Source organism: Heloderma suspectum, chromosome 12 (genome assembly GCF_057233095.1).
Source record: "Heloderma suspectum isolate Gila_16-S chromosome 12, 16-S_ref, whole genome shotgun sequence".
In the NCBI taxonomy this organism is placed as follows: Eukaryota; Metazoa; Chordata; class Lepidosauria; order Squamata; family Helodermatidae; genus Heloderma; species Heloderma suspectum.
In genome coordinates this window covers 11,702,007-11,716,345 of record NC_139469.1, presented here as the reverse complement: position 1 = coordinate 11,716,345, position 14,339 = coordinate 11,702,007, and the positions used below count along the sequence as shown (strand labels likewise).

At 45.6% G+C, this 14,339-nt stretch overlaps 2 protein-coding genes across 6 annotated transcripts in view; one reads left to right on the top strand and one right to left on the bottom strand.

The window, feature by feature from the left end:
- The window catches only part of TNFRSF13B (TNF receptor superfamily member 13B), a 20,605-nt gene extending 14,228 nt beyond the window's left edge, over positions 1 to 6,377 (top strand). The window contains exons 4-5 of the mRNA XM_084818399.1: positions 139 to 366; positions 5,218 to 6,377. Coding sequence (XP_084674525.1) covers positions 139 to 366; positions 5,218 to 5,468 — 479 coding nt within the window. The 3' untranslated portion in view covers positions 5,469 to 6,377. The remainder of the gene's footprint in view (positions 1 to 138; positions 367 to 5,217) is intronic.
- USP22 (ubiquitin specific peptidase 22) overlaps positions 2,600 to 14,339 on the bottom strand; it is a 134,967-nt gene continuing 123,227 nt past the window's right edge. For all 5 annotated transcript variants that reach the window (XM_084818391.1, XM_084818389.1, XM_084818387.1 and 2 more), the window contains one exon: positions 2,600 to 14,339. In XM_084818391.1, the coding sequence (XP_084674517.1) occupies positions 14,297 to 14,339 (43 nt within the window). In that variant the 3' untranslated portion in view covers positions 2,600 to 14,296.

The following is a 14,339-nucleotide window of genomic DNA, read 5'->3' as shown; positions in this document are numbered from 1 at the left end:
ACTGCCCCATTTGCCCCAAATATAGTTCTTGCAAGGGTGCAAGAGTTATGGTCACTTGTCACCGAAGTTCCACAGTGCAGTCCAGGGTACTGGATAACAGCTAACAATCCCTCTTGCCCCCACCCCCTGGACTTTCAGAGGATCTTGCAGCCACTTTACCAGCGCCAGCGGCTCTCCAGGCTGTCCAGTGCAACCTGGATGGCACATGCAGCCAGCCAATCATTGTCTACCTGATTTTGGGACTCTGCCTGTGCACCCTGCTCTTCTCCCTGCTGTTGACCTGGATTTATTTTAGAAAGTCAGGGGAAGACATGACCTGCCGGATCAGTGCCGTGGCGTGTCATAAAAGGGAGGACAGCCCCAAAGGTAAGGACTTCCTGTAATTTTATACCAGTTGCAGAATTGGGGTTTTCCCCCTCCCCTCCTTAGCACAGAATACAGAATACTGACCAGCACTGAATCAGATCCTGTCTATACATACAGCAGAATCAGGTGGTAGAAGGGGCTATACCATTTTAGAGTGCAGTTTTGATCACAGCATTAAAAGACTGCATTCTCCGATACAAATCTGCAAAATCTCAGGAGAACAAGCCCTTCTCTCTGTCTCACTGCCATCAGAAGCACATTTTGCAGGGACACAAGACAGAGCCTTCTTGGTGGCTGCTCCCAGGCTCTGGAACTCCCTGCTGAGGAAAGCCAAGCCAGCTCCACCTTCGGTGTCCTCCTGCTGGTTTTTATTCAGACAGGCTTTTAGCCTTCAAGCTGACTTTTAGAGTGGCCAGGTGTCCTCTTTTCACAGAGGACGGTGCTCTATTTGAAGGGCTGCCAGAGGACAGTCCTGTATTTGAAGGTATCAGCCTTGGCACAAACTCTCTTGATACCTGAGGTGGCAGAGAACATGTGCCACCACCACACCGTGCCCCTCAACGCTGGCACATTGTGTCACTTGCTCCCGCCGCATTCGCACCCCCTTCCCCTTCCTGCTGCCGCGACATCAGCTCTGTGGAGAGCTGTGTGCCCACTTCTTCCGGTTGTGCAATTCTCCGCATGTATTGCTCCGGCTGTGGGCTGCTAAGGTTTGGAGGTGCCAAGATAGTGGTCAGCCAGATCCAGGTTTGCTTACAAGGAGACTTTATTGAGTACTTAGAGCGCACAGGCATACCCAATGGTTGGATCAGAGAAGCTGTCTGATCCAACCATTGGGTACGCCTGTGTGCTGTAAATACTCAATAAAGTCTCCTTGTAAGCAAACCTGGATCTGGCTGATCACTGTCTCGGCACCTCCAAACCTTAGCAGCCCACGGCCGGGGCATACACCACAGCATCAATGCGGCAGTGGGAAGGGGTGTGCGGCGCATAACAATGGAAACAGATGCTGAGTGGCTGCTTCAGAAAGCCCTGCTGGCTGCTGTCTTTGCTGCAGCAAATGCCACAGTGGTAGAGCAGCTGGTGTGGCTGTCCTGCTGGAGGTGGTAGGGCAGTGGCGGCCACAGGCCCTCCTGGCAGGGGAGGGGAGCAGCACAATTTACCACTCCTTCTGCTGCACTGCCAGAAACAGATGCCTCACTCTGCATCATGTTTAACCCAGGATTTGCTGGGGATGATCGGAGCATGTGAGCCATTTCCGATATCTATTTTGTGACATCTGAACCTGGAAACTCTAGGTTGCTGACAGGTTAAACAACCCAGAGTTAACCCAACAACGGTCCATGGTTCGTTGCTGGGTTAGCTCTGGATTGTTTAATCCATCAAAAACACAGACTTTCTGGGTTCAGACGTCATGAAAAAACCGCAGGAACAGGTTCCTGGATTGTTAATTGCAATTGGAAATAGCTCACGTGTTCCACTCATCCCGACAATTCCTGCGCTAAACAGCCCAGGAACTGCCACCGTGATGTGCAAACCGGCTCAAGCAGACGCTATTTTAAAAAACTCTGTACTTTTTGCCTTTTAGAATTGTTCATCCATATGCAAATATATGCATTTTAATTAGGGTGGCCATGTATGCATTGCCAAAAAAGAGGAAATGCATCACCCAAAAGAGAGGATGCCAATTTGCATAGCTCTTGTATATGCTAATGTATATGTATAGCTGCAAATTTAGAAATAATAACTACAATTTAAATAGAAATGCAATATATTTCACCATACTGGGGAAGACTGTAACCAGGGACTTGGATGCCTGCTCGGCCTGCTGTCTCAGGGCTAAGTGCTGATGGGCTCTCTATTTTCTTTCAACTGGACTTGGACTGACAGCTCCTCAAATGAGGCCTTTCCTCTGACAGCACTTCAAATATAGGACCGTCTTCTGTAAAGTAGGAAACCTGGTTACCCTTTTAAAAATACATTTAGTTGATCAAACACTGATGATTAATCAACATATCTTTTTAAACCAGACAACAGCCCTAAGCAAAACCAAAACCAAACCATAATTCTCTGCCAAGAAATAACCTGTATGAATTATTTAAGGGGGCAATCCTATACATGTTTAGACAGAAGAAAGTCCTACAACTCCCAGCATTCCCCAGCCAGCACAGCTGGCTGGGGAATGCTGGGAGTTGTAGGGCTTTCTGTCTAAACATGCATAGGGTTGCACCTTAAGTCATTTAAACCATATTTATTTTGCCAGGGGGAGCAGTGAGAAGCTATGCCAAGAATGGAAGCCTGTAGGGATGTGGGAGTAATCTGCAACGGAACCAAATGAGTTTGGGTTTTCATGAATCCAGCCCATGGATTCTGCAGCGGACTGGCTTTCCCCGTGTTGGGCAGACAGGCTTTCTAACTTTCCCGAATTTTGCGCAAATTTCATATTAGAAAAACACGTAAAATTAAAAAAAAACAGCCAAAAATGTGCATTTCCTCCATAGGCTAAAGCATGAAAATGCGCATTTGGGGGAATTTGGGCATTTTCTCAAGCGTGAATTTGCACCTTTGCGCAAATTCAGACCCCCCCCCCCGAGTCTGTCAATGGGCAGGTGATGGAACAATAGGCCTGATAATCCGTGAAACACAAATTTGACACAATCCATCCATCCCTAGAAGCCTCACTCCCTCCCCTCCACACACACACACACACACACACACAAATACACACTAACCACCACAGGCCCTACTCAGCCTGATCCCCCTCTCTTGAGAGTTCACGAGCCCTGTCTCATACATCATCAAAGGTTTCTTTACCTGTGTAAGGACTAGAGACCTTCCAAAGTGAAAGTTAAGGGCTTCAAGTTGCTGAATTCTGCCTTTCAACCATGCAATTGCATATTGCACACAGCCTCGCATGGCAAAGTCTGTTCTCATTCACCTTTTCAACCTCTTATATTAGACTGTACCGAGTTCCTTGTTCTAGTATGCATTAGACTCCAAGCAGTGGAACGGCTTCCACAAACAAGTCATGCTACCTGTGGTTGCACCACCCTTTTAAGGAAGAGTGGCGGGGAGAGAAAGGAGGAAGACAGAGAAAGGGGAGTATCATTCCCTCTTATTTTCAGTGTTCAGGATGTGAGTGCCGTTGCATATGCAGCCAGAAGAGCAACACCCACGGCACAACAATGGGGAACACTGACATTTGAAGTACCCCCCACAAAAAACTCTACCCCCCCTCCAAAAACAGCCCAATGAAGCCCAGACAACGGTGGTGGAGAGAAGGAGCAGCAGCAGATGCCCCAGCCTACTCACTCGCTGGCTCTCTGTCAAGCAAGCAAGTGGTAGTAATGATGAGGAAGAGGAGGAGGAGCAAGAACAGCTGGTGACAATCCTGGTGAGAGGGTAGACTCACTGACTGAGGGGCCCATGGAGGGTTTCTTGCTCAAGGACCCTCTAGAACCTGGAGCTGGCACTGTACACCGGGACATACTCCAGAAGAGGGTTAGTCTTTGACAGTCAGTCCTGTTTCCTCAGGGAGTAGTTCCCTGCTAGGGCAAGAGATCTCTGAGACTGGAGAGAGATTATTCCCCCACTCCCCTCAAGAGATGAAAGTGCTTTGGAAAAGGCAGGTCACTGCTTGAGTTTTGTGTAGTCATCCTACTTCTGGTTATTTATATACGTGCCATCAATACACGAAGTGGTTTACAAAGTAGAAGAGAACCAAGGCCTTGCCCAGGGAGCTTCTACAGCGGAGACAATGGAAGAAGGGGAAGGTTAGAGGTAAACATATAACAAATATAATACGCACTTACTAATGCAGGCTCAGTTAAAAGGAGGATATGAAGAAAGGCTTGCTGAACGCCCAGTGATGCAATCTGTTAGGCGCCGGGCACATTTTTATTTACCTGAGCATTTTAACCTGTGCAGAAATCGCTGCACGTTGACTCAGAAGCAAGCCCTACTGACTTCAAATGGGATGTACTCCCAGTTAAGTGTGTATAAGTTTGCAGCCCAATTCTGTGTTTAAGGATCTTGATTGATTTTATTGTTGCAGTTGTCTGTAACTGCACTGATATTAATGCTGAACAACACCCTGAAGTCCAAGTGGGATGAAGGGCAGTGTGCAAGTGTTTTAATAAAGAAATAAAAAAGATAGGGACAGCACAAGCCTATATGTATCCTCAGAAGTGAGCCCTATTGAGCTGAATGGTGCTTACTCTCAGATAAGTGGGTATAGGATTGCAGAAAAAGCGGGTTTTTGAGGAGGGATTTGCAAGAGGACAAACAGGTTTCCCAAGCTATTGAATTGCTTAATCCTTTCCCCACTGCAAAATCTAGAGATGGCAGTGACACGAGAAGAAACAGATGCCAACGCCAAGGGTAGCAATGCCCCTCTCAAACCACTTCCAACTCTGATGAACTATTGCCAGTCTTACCTTAACGGATTGTGCTCAGCACCCTCACTGCATTACAGTTCTCGGGACTCTTAGAGAGGAACCCAGTAACGCTTAAACGTGCGTAAAGCCAATACATGGTTGTAGTGTAAATATACCACAAGGTCCCAGATTTCAGTTCAGAGCCAAATGAATTATTTGTTGCATTTGCATTTTTGTCCTGCCCTCAAGCTCAGAGTGATATACATGGCTGTCTTCTCATTCATCCTCAAAATAACCCTGCGAGGTAGGTTAGGCTGTGTGCGTGACTGGCATGAAGCCACCCTGTGAGCTTCACAGCTGAGTGGGAATTTCAGCTTGGGTAATCCACACTTCTAATCCGATACACAAACCACTTCACTCCACCGGCAGGTTCTGGGACTATTCTTGCCTTAATGCACGTGGTCTTATTTTTCAGATCGTCTAATGGAAGCAGGAAGCGTGGGAAGCGGATCCAGTGGCAGCCAAACCCCAGAGCCTGTCGAAACCTGTGGCTTTTGCTTCCCCGAAGCAAGCCCTGCTGTTCAGGAGACCCGGGCGTTCCACAGGACTTATCAGCTTGGGATGCAGGGGGATGCTGCAGGAGGTGCAGGAACCATTCCAACTCCCGAAGATGGCCACTTCCAAATTATATGCTCTCCCTCACAAGAAAAGATGCAGATGACCTGAGCTAAACTGTGATTGGTAATGCGATACTACAAAAGCATGTTCCCACCCCACCCCCTTATAAAGCTGCTTGAATTTCTGAGGTCCTTTCGCACACACAACTCCCTGGGATATGCCTTACCTTAAAGGGCCACTTATTACAATTTGCAGAATCCGATATGTAAAACATTTCTTGGACTACACCACTTCAGAATGCAGGTAGTAGCAATGATGGAGATCTGCATGTCTGAATTCTCCCCTATGGAAAAAGTGCCCTGAGTACAGAAAGCCGGCACCTCAGGGAGAAGGGTTCTATAGCTTGGCCTAGCCTTCTTTTTGACATACCAGTTCCTTGTTATCAAGGGTGAGCAGAAGGGAAATCTGGATCGACTGGTAGATCTCTGGGTGAGTAGCAGTAGACCAGCAAGAAGTTCCGACTCCCAATTACTGCTGAAATGAGAAAAGCTTGGAGTAACCAGGAGTGGTTTTTTTGTGTGGAAGGACTGTGATCTGTGTTCAGTTCTGGTACTCAAGGCAAATTTCTGACTTCAGAATTCTTTAATTCTAAGTGGATGCTTTTTGCACCAGGGTCTGGTTGATGGATCTCGGGGTTTTAGTAAAAACGAAGTAGATGCCATAAAATTTGCCCACCACTGACTTGCAGTGATATTTCCACTGCCTTATAAAGGTCTCCCCTGCCCCATGTTCTACAGCAGAAGTGGAAACAACCCTAGGAGAAAATTGCCTGACTTACCATTTCTCTTTCAAAAAACTAAAAAAAAAACACAGCAACCAGCAAAAACAATGAGCATCTTTGGGAAATCCAACAACAACCCAACATCTGTTCACAGGAACAGGAAAATGTACATGCACCGGAGCACTTGAATGTAATCCCGTTTCTATAATCTGAAATAAAAATGCCTATTTTCTGCAACATGTGCCACTGTAATCTATTTGCAGGTTGAAAAAACCAAATGCATGCACACAGTATTAAGAGATAAAACCCAGTATTACAGCGAGGCGGCAGGCAATGTTCAGAGCTCCGCCCGCCATTCCTTTTAGGACCCTCCCCAACCACCTTCAGCCATCCATCTTCTCCGAGCACATCACGGACAGCTCCAGCGGCCACTCTGTGTGTGCATAGGTTGCTCTGCTCCTGCCATGCCCACTGGTAAGCTGCACTGCAGCATTTGTAGGAGTGGGTAGCGAGCACATGGCAAGTGGTACTAGTGGCAAGCTATCTGCAGCAAGGTGTTGGAGGACAAAGCTCTCTCCCCGAGCATTTGCGCTGTTCGATGCCTCCGAGGTTTCTTGTGCTTCATAGTATGACTTGCATACGTGTGATAACTATTGTCATGTGGGAGAGGAGGAGGCTTAGGGTTTCTTTAAAGCGCCTGTAGTTGTTAGGATGTCTGCAGATGAGAGCTGGCTGGTTATTGTAATTGTGTCTTCCTGCTTCTGCACTAGAGGGCAGGGAGGCGGTGCCATCATGTTCTTTGCTTCGAGCAGAAAAATGTCTTGGCCACCCAGCCAGCTTGCTTCCCATTGGCCAGCCAGATGCCTCCAGGAAGCCCACAGCGGAGCTCAAAGTCATACTGCCCCTGAACATGTTCCATTTAGCCACCATGTAAGTTTATCCTCCTCCATCAATTCATCCAAGCTTCTTGTAAAGCCATCTAAAGTCACTTGCCATCATCATAGTTTGTATGTAGCAGTGATTTCCTCAGCACGTCCCACCTTGACGTTGAGTAATTCCCATTGTTTTCAATGAGGCTAACTTGCAAATTCTGTGTGCTTAGCACTGCAGCCGGAAGGCCATTCTTTTGCCTTCTCAGAAGAGTATCGTCTTCAATAGGACTGCAAAGAAATCCTATTGCAGCAACATTGCAGACTTTTCACAATCCTTCCAAGTGCATCAGCTCAAACTGCTTTTGTCAAGGAAAGCTTTGTTATACTCAAACCTCCTTTACCAGGATTGTCTGTCAAAGCCTCAACATCTTTCAGAGGAGGGTCTCCAGGGGATGTGGGTCCAAGACATCTTGCTCCATCCAGTGCCCAAATATTCTTCCAATTTTACAGTGTTTTGCAGACAGAGCTATGATTGCTGCAAAGGCACAATCTCCATTGCTTTTTGAGAGGTGGGTAGAGAGTAGGTGTAGTTAGAGCCAAAGCTGAATGTTACAGGCAAAAGAGTGCAACATACTCTGTGGTGGCATTTCCCCACCCTCCAAAAAGCAGCCCTGGAAGGAGGCAATAGGAAGTGGAGAAGCAGAAGTGCTTATTTTCTGCTCATACTTAGGGTTCCATCCATGTATTTGGAACTCCAGGGAGTGAAAATGGCTTGTGGAGAAAGAGAGGGCAATTTGGAGCAGTGGAGCATTGGGCAGATAATGGGTTAAGTATGCTCTGCTGGTTCTTCTCCATCTTGGGGGGGGGGTGTCATTCAGGGGTACACTATCCATGCATGTGTTTAATATATGGTTAGGTCCTGAGAGATGCAATTTAGTGAGTTCAATCTCACTCCAGCCAATAACATTAGGTGGCTTTTGGCGGTCTGTTACTTTCTCAGCCCAGTCTCCCCATCCTGTATTTGCAATATAGGGATAATACCGGCCTGCTTTACAGAGCTGTTGTAAGGATTACTGACAGCCAAATTACATATAGTTGCATGATTCTTTCCCTCCTCAAAGGAAAACCACCCACAGGAGTTTGGAAAGTTGAGTGGAAAAATAGTGTGTGCGTGTGCTCAACTCTTTCCCTGCTAGCCAGCCAGCTCTCTGCTCAAAATTGCTTCCCCATTCTTTTTCTTGCTCATGGTTGAGGGCAGCGGGAAAAGATCCATGTAATCTTTTCTCCCTTAGGAGAAAAACAGCTGTGGAGATTTGAATATATGGCTGGCAGGGAAAAGGTTAAATAGCCCCCTTTTCCTCCACTTGAGATCCCAGCCTCTAGTGCAAGAATGGGTAACATGTGGCCCTACAGATGTTTTGCCCTACAATTTTCATCACCCCTAGCCAGCATAGCCAATGGTGAGAGATAATGGGTGTTCTAGGCCAAAACATCTGCAAGGCCACAAGTTGCCCACCCCTGCTCTAGTGGGTGCATTGCCCGGCCAAGGTGGTGATCGGGAAGAACCCTTGGGAAAACAAACTCACAACTACATGTAATGTGTAGTCTGGCCCGAGACAATTCATGCAGAGTACTTTTAATATGTGAAATTCATTATATAAATAGGAAGTGTTATGACTAAATGCAGACCGCACCCCGGTTACCAGGACACCAACAACTCTCCCATCTCTGTGGGCTGAAATAGTCCATAGCAGAACAAAGAAATGATGAGTATCGGTGTAAATAGCACAGGTAGCCAGCCTGTCCCTGAGAGCAAGTAGAAAGTAGTGTTAAGGTAACCAGGATGCTATTTAATTCAGAGTCCGCTCACCCTCGGACAGGTCTCCATCTGGTTACCAGGCAACTGGAGCAGAAAGTACTGCCCATGCATGCAAGCGCATGCTAGAACGGCAACTCTTTCTTCAGCACTCACTGCGATGAACTGGAGGGAGAAGGCGATGGTGCTACCAGATACAACGCAACCTGCATAGTTCAAATTCCAAATTCACATGATTTGTCAGGATTGCTTTCAAAATGATAAATGGAGGGGTGTCGGGGGAGGGAATAAGAAGAGTTGGAAGAGGTTAAACCAAACTACATCACCCCCTCTTGATTAGAAAAGCACAATTGAAAAGAAAAATGGGAAAATATAAAAAGGAAAATGGTAACCTAGTGTATCAGCTTAAACGAAATCAAATCAAAAAGGGGTTGCACAATGTTTGGGGTTTTTTGCCATCTTACTAGGGTGACCTGTAGAAGGCTGAAAAGAATTTCTGCTCCTCCAACTTGCATTCGACACTCTTGTTCTGTGGTTTGTACACGCATTACGTTCCTTGGCTGTTGCCCCAAGGGAGTAATTGCTATGCTCCTGCAAGCTGAAGGTCCAACAGTAAGCTACAGGAAAATTCAGAAAAGGTTAGCAAAACGAACAGAAACACAAAACCACAAATCCACAAAGTGGAGGGGCAGCGGACAGGGGACTCCAGTCCATTTCTAGCATCACATGGGGATAGATAGTAGCAGCTCTACATAAAATATACTCCAAGAAAAAAAGCTGCAGAACATATGAGACAAAAAAACACATGTCTTGCTGCATCAACAGATGCCCATGATTCGGGCTCACAAAGAGCCAGGGGGGCTTACTTGCAAGGTTGCCCCTGGCCCCCAGTGGAATCAGACTGTTAGGTCTGTTTTGGCCAATACTCTTGTCTTTTGGGGGAGAGGCTGAGAGAAGGAATTTTCTCCAGGTGGTAACAGACTAAACAAAAACAAACAAAAAACAAAGATAGCCTTGCTGCCCATGAGAGAAAAACAGTTAAAATCCACAGTTGGGCAATACCTTTATTAGGACCAACCAAAATGGCATGAAAGTGTGTAAGCTTTCCAGTTCTCCAGAGCTCTTGATCAGGCTACGTCAGCCTTCCCAACCTGGTGCCCTCCATAAGCATTGGACTACAACTCCCAGCATTCCTAACCAGCATAGCCACTGGCTAGGAATTATGGGAGTTGCAGTCCAACACTTTTGGAGGGCACCAGGTTGGAGAAGGCTGGGCTAGGTGGTAGAAAAAGCAGGGGATGGGGGAAGAAACAGAAAAGTCCAAATATCTGGCCAGATGTTATGGTCATGAGGTTTGCAGTTTAGACCCACTCTCAAAATGGAGATTTGCAGTCAGAATGAATTAGTAGGCATAGCAGGTATCAGATTACATCCAGAAATGCATTTTGGGACAGGGAAGCAATGGCTGATCTCCATTGCTGAAGACATAAAGGCTGGCTGCACCTCAGATCAGTAGATGAAATTACCTTGATTCCTTCAAGCCACCTAGATGTGTTCTGCTACAGACTCATCTAGCACAGTGAAACCTGACTACCTAAAAGCATGCATGCTTGTGCTATAGAGAGTTTTGTCGCAGGCAGAAAAATAAGTTATCTCCCAGAGTTCTGGTTCTATGGCCATGAATGCAGGTGGATTTAGGAATCTGATGTAGAGATGGAAGAGAAGTTTGTTTGGTCTGCATTTTAATACAAACAGGCCTAATTTGCACTTTCCAAATACACAAACCAGAATGCAAATTATCCTTCAGTTTTCACATTTCTATAAATTTTGCATTGCAGTTCTTTGCCTCAAAAATGCACATGTTAGGGGAAATTGCATATAAAAATACATAAATTATGGAAAACATCTTGCAACAAGTCATATATTGGGGGGATGTGCTTGCAAAAATGTGAAGCATGACTGATGCAAGTAGAGATGGTCCTCAGCCCCACCTGAGTTCTCTGCAACACGGGCTCACAAGCAAGGGGCAGGCAGCAGCCATCAGAGGTTTAAGGTCCCCACCCCCACCCCTGTGGGGACTGCTTGGAGTCCCTAGCCATGGCCATAAAAATTAACAGAGACACATGGTTAGGTGTTGAAGGCACCAGTATGCATGTACTAAATTAACAGTGAAACAGCAGTTTCTCCCCTTGTAGAGAAACGTCACTTCCAACCATCTGGGGTAGTCACAAAACAGTTCAAGTACATACATTACAGCAGGCACACCACCCTCTCAGAACCACTAAATAGGTACATTCATGAGAGCTTCTAAAGTGTCCCAAATCGTTGCCAATCTATTCATACACAGACACCACCTTTTCATCAGTATCTTGGCTGCTCTCCTGCTAGCCCCTCCAGAGAAGGTTTAATACTTCAAGCGCATCGAGTTTGCCAAAGATGCAAGCAAGGGTTAATGATGACATCAATTCCCATCCAACCAAAAATAAGAATAATTTCTTTGGCATCTAACAGTAAAAAGGAAATAAGAGGGCTTGGAGGTGGAGGGAAAAAAGGCAATGCTTTTTAAAAAATGTACTACCCACTGTTCAACCACAAGGGGGTGCCATACCCACATTTTTACAAAAGAGCAGCTTGAGCTTCATCAGTGTCAGCCAGGAAGTAGTAAGAGGCCAACTCCTTTTCCACTGCAAGCTTGCTGCATTATTTAAAAGGAAGCAGGAAGACAAAATAACAATAACCAGCCAGCTCTCTCTTAGGATCTGCAGATATCAGAACCGCTGCATTCACTTCAAATAACCCCAAAACCTATGCTGCCAGGTATGAAGCATAAGAAATCTTGGAGGCACCGAAAACGCATGCAGAAATCCACTCCCAAGCCCTATAAAACATACTGTAAACATCCAGAGGAGGTAACAATTTGGCCGCGTCAGTGCTGCATACCATTCTGTCTCACACAAGGCTATTTGCTGCTTCCAGGTTTGTTATGACAATCATTTTCAGACTGTCGGGCTTCAGAGGAGGAAACATTCCAGGGTGGACACTGTTTACCCAGGATACCTGGCATGGCCAAGCTTCCCCAAGCTGGTGCCCTGCAGATGGCTGGGGATGATGCGAGTTGTAGTCCAACACATCTGGGGAAAAGCCTCTTAGGGCTCACTCTCCCACACACATTGAACTGAGTGTGCATTCTACAATACATGCTTTGGACTGCTCCTTGCCAGAGGAAAATTGATAGCAGGTAGCAAGCTATCTTGTGGACAGTTGGCTGCCATTTCTGATCTTTTGAATGGGGAAACCCTGATAAGCTTTCCCAAACAGATCAAGGTTCCTTGAAGACCACTTACATTACAGGGTCACCAAAATCTGCTTGGAAGTATTGATCTGACATTATCTTCAGCTACAGAAATAAAATATGGGTTAAGAATTTTTTGAAAAGCAGTGCAAGAAATGCCCTCGAACTGCCTTCAATGCATATATCAAACTGCTTAACCACAATGGAGGATCTGCATATTTCAAGTGTGTTGGGTCCTGACTTAAATCATGCTTAGAGTAGACCCGTTGAAATCTATAGGACCAGTCAGTCATGACTAACTTAAATCTCTGGAATTTCAGTGGACCTACTCAAAGTATGACTAAATCTGGGTCCAATCCAACATGTTTAATTTCTGTGTATAACAGCTGCCTCTGTACCATTCTTTTTCTGATATCCCTAAGTTGGTGGAAGATTGCTGGATTGTGGCGACTGGCCTGATGGAATTTTTAAAATTTAAGGGGCTTTGTGGAACTGATTAGGTTTTGGCATTTTAAAAGCAGAGACTATACTTTAAAATAAAATGGGTTTTATGAACGTAACAGAAATCCAGCTGGAACTCGAGCAGTTGGTGGGTCATTTTTTAGTGTCCCTTTACACAAAGAAATGCTAAACTGCATGTAAAGGTAGAGGAGGTTACAAACTCAGTTCCCTGTAGACATATTTATAAGTTGTGCATTCTGAAGGGTTTCTACAAGGCAAATAAGCCCTTTTCTCCACAAGCAGCAAATCAAATTAGACTCCGCCTCTCGGTTATAGAATATACAGCCCATGTGGACTCCCAGCGTGTGTCTAGACAGTAAGGAGCAGGGAGGAAAGGGAGGGGGAAAACATAAACGCATCTGTGACAAAGCAGAAGCAAGCGTGCTTCCAGGGTTCCAGGAGGTAATGACAAAGCTGGGAGGCTTTGTATATAGAGCAGGCATGATGTATGAGAAAAATTAATATATTTGAGACGCAAGGGACCAATAAAAGCAGAGCAAGTGGGAAAATGCTTTGTTTACTTAGTGTCTGGTGTTAAGGCAGAGGTGTCCAATAGTTGAAAATTAATTGCAACAATGGCACCCAGTTGCCGGAGTTAGCAGATGGCAGATTTTTCAATTCTAAATGTCTCGCGAGTGCAATATTTCTTGGGAGAGGGAGGGTGGAAAAACACCCAACAACAATACTGCCCAGAGAGATCAGACTTATTCACAGTATTTTTTTCTTCAAAAAATAAACAATCAAGACCACTTTTTACAGTATAAACACGCCAATTCATTCATTTTACTGAAGGTTGCAATTATGAATTTCATTTATCATGGGGGGGGAGAAGGATGAACAAAACGGGGAGGGGGAAATTAAGAAAATAGCTATTTATAGAAAACAGAAAAGGGGGCTCAAACAAAAAAAGAATCTGTGCTGACACTTCTGATGCGCAGTCCCAAGGTGTCAGGAGTTACCTGTGTAGCAGCAACAGCAGACCTGCTGGGGAGCCTCACTCAGTATCATCACTTCGGCTCCACAAATCCAGACGTCTTTTAATGCTTGCCGAAAAACAAAGAGCCTAATAATTTCATACTGTATTTATTTAATAACTAAAATTCACAAATAAAAAGGTACTTGCAAAGTCTATTTCGTTGCGTTGTCCCAATTCTTCTCCATTTTACTGCTTTCAGACCCGTTGTGTGTAAAAAAAAAAGGGCTTGGATTTTGTTTGTTTGTTTTGTTTAATTATAACTGTTGTATGATTGGTCAAGTTAGAGCTGAAGCACCAATGGAGAAGATGCTTTATGGAGATGAGAGTACACCCCCCGGCCTTCCCACACACATTTCAGAGAAACGGAGAGAGATGTGCCAGCGCCCGGACTCCTCTGCTCCCCTCGTTTTCCCCACCCAGAGCAATCTTTGCATTATTCTATTTCTTCTCCCATAGTCATTGACTGTAGCCTCTTTTACATTTCCCCCTCTTCTGTCCTTGAAGGACTCCATACACGGTGGACATTGTTCATTTCTTACTCCTCTAGGCCGTGAGCCAGCGGCAAGCAGGTCCTGTCGCAGCTCAGTGCTAGGTGTCGAATGGGTGTCTTTTCATTTTCAGGTAGGTTTGTGTGTCATTTCAGAAGGCTGCCACTCATTTTGCTTCCTTTTATTTCTCTCTTGAGCTGCTGAATAAGGCTACTCGTACTCCAGGAACTGTTTGTGATAGAACAGCAAATAT